General features: G+C 43.1%; 1 protein-coding gene across 1 annotated transcript; it reads right to left on the minus strand.

Moving 5' to 3' along the window:
• Window positions 1-2,016: 2,016 nt before the first annotated feature.
• On the minus strand, window positions 2,017-2,967 carry LOC134340721 (probable G-protein coupled receptor 139). The gene has a single exon (XM_063038190.1). It carries the CDS (start codon window positions 2,944-2,946, stop codon window positions 2,017-2,019), a length of 930 nt encoding a protein of 309 aa, XP_062894260.1. The 5' UTR covers window positions 2,947-2,967.
• Window positions 2,968-4,233: the final 1,266 nt, after the last annotated feature.

Consider the following 4,233-nt stretch of genomic DNA (forward strand, 5'->3'; position numbering starts at 1 on the left):
GTGCTCAGCCTCCCTGCCCTACCCGCTTTACACATTTGTCAGTATAGATAATCAGAGCTCCAAAGCCATAATCGTATTTGCTGACGACGCCATTGTCGTTGTGGGACCAGCAGATAGCAGGGAGATTTATAAAACAACAACAGCAACAACTCTGGAAGCGTCGTTCCACAATAGCAACCTAAAACCCAAGGAGCTGATAATTGGTTTCAGGAGGAAGAAAGCAGAGGTCCAGAGACCAGACTACATCGGAGGTGAAGAGAGTCAGGAACTTTCTCTGCATCTGGTTTTCCGTGCGGTGTGTTTGGTAGAAGCAAAAACTTCGATGAGATAAATCACTTCCCATCTTACGCCCGAAAATGAAACTTTATTTAGCGATGCTTGATTGCACAGAGAAGCATTGCTTTACTTCACAACTTAATTTCTGATGATAACTCCACGGAGTCAGACTGCTGAACATGCCCATTTACAGGTCAAACGAGAGTTTCGTTTGCCAGATATTTTAAACCAGTTTTTCATAAAGAGGCGCCCCGCTTCCTGAGCGAAACGACATTACAAAATATTATTTACACCAGTACAACGGAAGGTTTAGTTACGCTTACTCACTTTATCTGTCACAAGTTTTCCATGTCCTCGGCATATTGCTTCAGTTGGCACAAAGGATATTCACTCGTTGTCGAGGGATCAATAATCCGTGAATTGTAATAAATTTATACCATTGGAAGTAAAATCATACCAGCATCACATAAAGTAAAATCATACCAGCGTCAGGGTCGTTGGCCCAGATCCCGTCAGGAATCCAATGTTTCCAATAGAGTTTGTGCTAATGTGAGTATCTCATACGGAGTCTTCTTTCGTTAGAACATCTGCCCCACTGAACTAAATTATTGCTGCTGAACTAACCGGAAATGAAAAGTTACTAACGTTCTCTCACCAGGCTACATGAACATATGGTTTTATCTACAGAGACGACCACCTAATGTGAGCAGTTATTTGAGTCCATCTTTCAACTGCTCCCTGAAGTTCCTCTAGGACAGAGTATAGATACACGTATTGGCACAGTTACAGAGAAACTGCAACATGAACACAAACTTCACAACAAAATGAAATTGGCGGAGAGAGCGAACAACAACATTATTGACTTTCCCCGGTTCTCTACCTCTGAGTCAATTCCTTTTCTCCCCGCTGTTCCTGAGCCCCCGGCGAACTCTGTTTGCCGCGATAATATGACTGACTGTTAAAGCATTAAAAATCAGAATCAAACTGTAACGATAGCCATTAAATGCTCTTTATTTGATAAGCCATTCAATCCTGGAAACATTTTAGTAACCACCTTGGAACCCTCTCTAGTTTCAGCACATCCTTCCAAAGATAAAGGGCTCTTATCTTAAAATTATCATGTTTCTAGATTGGGTATTAACGCCAACCCTCAGCGGAAGAAAAGCCAGCTTGCATTTACAGGCCGCAACTGCATAAAACCCCATCGAAGACAGCTGGTAAGCATGTCCATTTATGGGTCGGACGACAGTATCGTCTGCCAGCCGTTTTAAACTTCCGTTTTTGTAAAGGACCACGCGTTTTCAGAAGGAAAAGGCATTCGAAAAACGCCAATACAATGGATGTTACACTTATTCCAGCTCACTTTAAAAGTCACGGGTTTTCCATGTTCTCGACATATTACTGAGGTTCTCAACGAGAAAGTCCACTCGTGTTCCGGAGACCGTTAATCTGTTAATTGTAACAGAACTATAGCAGTGGATGAAAAATCATACCAGCAACACGTGGGTGGTTGGCACTTTTCATTGCAGTCTCTGCTCATGTGAAGATCTCATTAGCGAGCCATCATTGGCTGGCACATCGACCCGAATTAACTCAGTTAATTTTGCTGAACTAACCGGTAATGACAAGTTACTAACTTTTTCTCACCAGACTGCAAAATATATGGTTAAGTTCCCGGAAATCTGAATGATATCGCCGTTTATTTGAACTCCGAACAAACTTTACAATTGGACTTGCGTTTTAACTACAGACCCGACCACTAAATGTGAGCAGATGTTTGAGTCCATTCGTCAATTGGTCCCTGAACCTCCTCTGTGACAGAGTGTAGATACACGTGTTGGTGCATGTACAGAGATACCTCAACATCAACCCAAACTGTTGCAGGATATATCTCGGATTATTCAAATATCTATTTGTGTAAGAGAAATTCTGAACTTGCCAGTTCATAGTATAGACAATATAGGGAATCCACAACAATATGAAATTGGCTGACAGAGCGAACAACAAAATTATTGACTTTCTCCGGTTCTCCACCTCTGGATCATTCTTTTTCTCGCTGCTGTTCCTGAGCCCCCGGCGAACTTTGTTGGCCACTATAATATGACTGACTGTTAAAGCATTAAACAGCAGAATCAAACCGATCGGTAATAACGGTGTAGTGATAGTGTTAAACAACTGGTATGCTTTCCACGCTGGTAAAGTTCGGTATTCCATTTTCGCAATGCATCGCCAGGATATGTTGTCAATGATAAGGTAAGGTTCTACCGCAAAATAGAATGGAACACGCTTTGCACAACATCCTAAACACACGATTACAATCACAATAGTCGCTGTCCTCTCGGTGCAGTGCCGTTCCCGCAGCTTTTGACTACAAATAGCAATACAGCGATCGAACGTGAAAGCCACCGTGAGCCAAACAGAACAGTCCATGGTTGCGAGCCTCAGGACAAGCGTCATGGAGCAAATCGGTGTAATGAGCAAAGGAGGGCCATACATATAAATATTATTTATATGACCGAGTACAACAGCAATAATAACGCACAATAAATCAGCTGCTGCCATTCCCAGCAGGTAACGGGAGATGCATTTAGAGAGTCCGCACTTTCTCAGAGACAGGATCACAATCGCCACCATATTCACTGCAAGGAAGCAAAGAAGAGTTATGTTCATTTGCACAATCCCTGATCATTTTTAGTTCATATACGCGCAGAAAAATGTGTTGAATCGGATTGAGTGAACCTCAGACATCTGATCCCATGCCGGGCCAGGCAGAGCTCGATTCAGAGAGTGGAAATACTGTTCGCACGGGCCCCGTCACCCTCATTCGATCGGATGATAAGGACGGAACCGAGTAGCAGCTGAACCGCAACTTTGCAGTTGCCGGCAGGTTTTCCAATCGGCTGCTTATCGACCCACTGATCTAGACAAACCCATCATTGTAGCTGAGAATGTTGAAGGTTTTATACATTGCTGCCATAAAATGGACTTAGGGAGACTTTCTTCGGAGATAACATTTTGGAGTGGAGGAAAGGCACAGCTAAATTGATTTACAGGTGGCAAATAATGTTGAATCTTGTACCTTGGGACGGAGACGCAATATAAAGATTTTGGCATCCTCACCTTGTGAGATGGATGTAAGAAATAAAATAAACCAAGTTTAATCTAAATTAAAACCCGCCTAGCGAAGAAGGACACATTTAAATGTAAGTGGTTTGCACGTTATTGTGGCAAGTTGAAAGACAAATAAACGGATAAAATATACCAGAGAGTTTAGAAAAAACTGTCACCGAAAAACGGGAGATCTCGCAGAGAGAGCTGCAATGGTGCTTAAGATTTTGTTTTCAGTTAGTAATCGTGTGTTTCGATATTGATGCAGAATCAGGTTTATAACAATATATGATGGGGAAGCTGGAAGGTGGAGCAGGGTAAAATGCTAAAACAGTAGCAATATCAGTAACAGTAGTAATCTCGGGATTACTGCCTGTGCCACGCGACAGTGAGAGTAGGAATGCAATGAGGTGGAGGATAAATGCGTGGCTGAGGGATTGGAGCAGGGGGCAGGGATTCAAGTTTTTGGATCATTGGGACCTCTTTTGGCGCAGGCGTGACCTGTACAAAAAGGACGGGTTACACTTGACTCCTAGGGGGACCAATATCCTGGCAGGGAGATTAGCGAGGGCTACTGAGGTGACTTTAAACTAGAATGGTTGGGGGGTGCGAAACAAATTAAAGAGGCTAGGCGTGAGGAGGTTAGTTCACAACAGGGGGATGGGAACCAGTACAGAGAGACAGAGGGGTGCAAAGTGAGGGTAGAAGCAAAAAGTACTAAGGAGAAAAGTAAAAGTGGCAGGCTGACAAATCCAGGGCAAGCATTAAAAAGGGCCACTTTTCGACATAATTGTATAAGGGCTAAGAGAGTTGTAAAAGAGCGCCTGAAGGCTTTGTGTGTCAATGCAA

Source organism: Mobula hypostoma, chromosome X2, assembly GCF_963921235.1.
Source record: "Mobula hypostoma chromosome X2, sMobHyp1.1, whole genome shotgun sequence".
NCBI lineage: Eukaryota > Metazoa > Chordata > Chondrichthyes > Myliobatiformes > Myliobatidae > Mobula > Mobula hypostoma.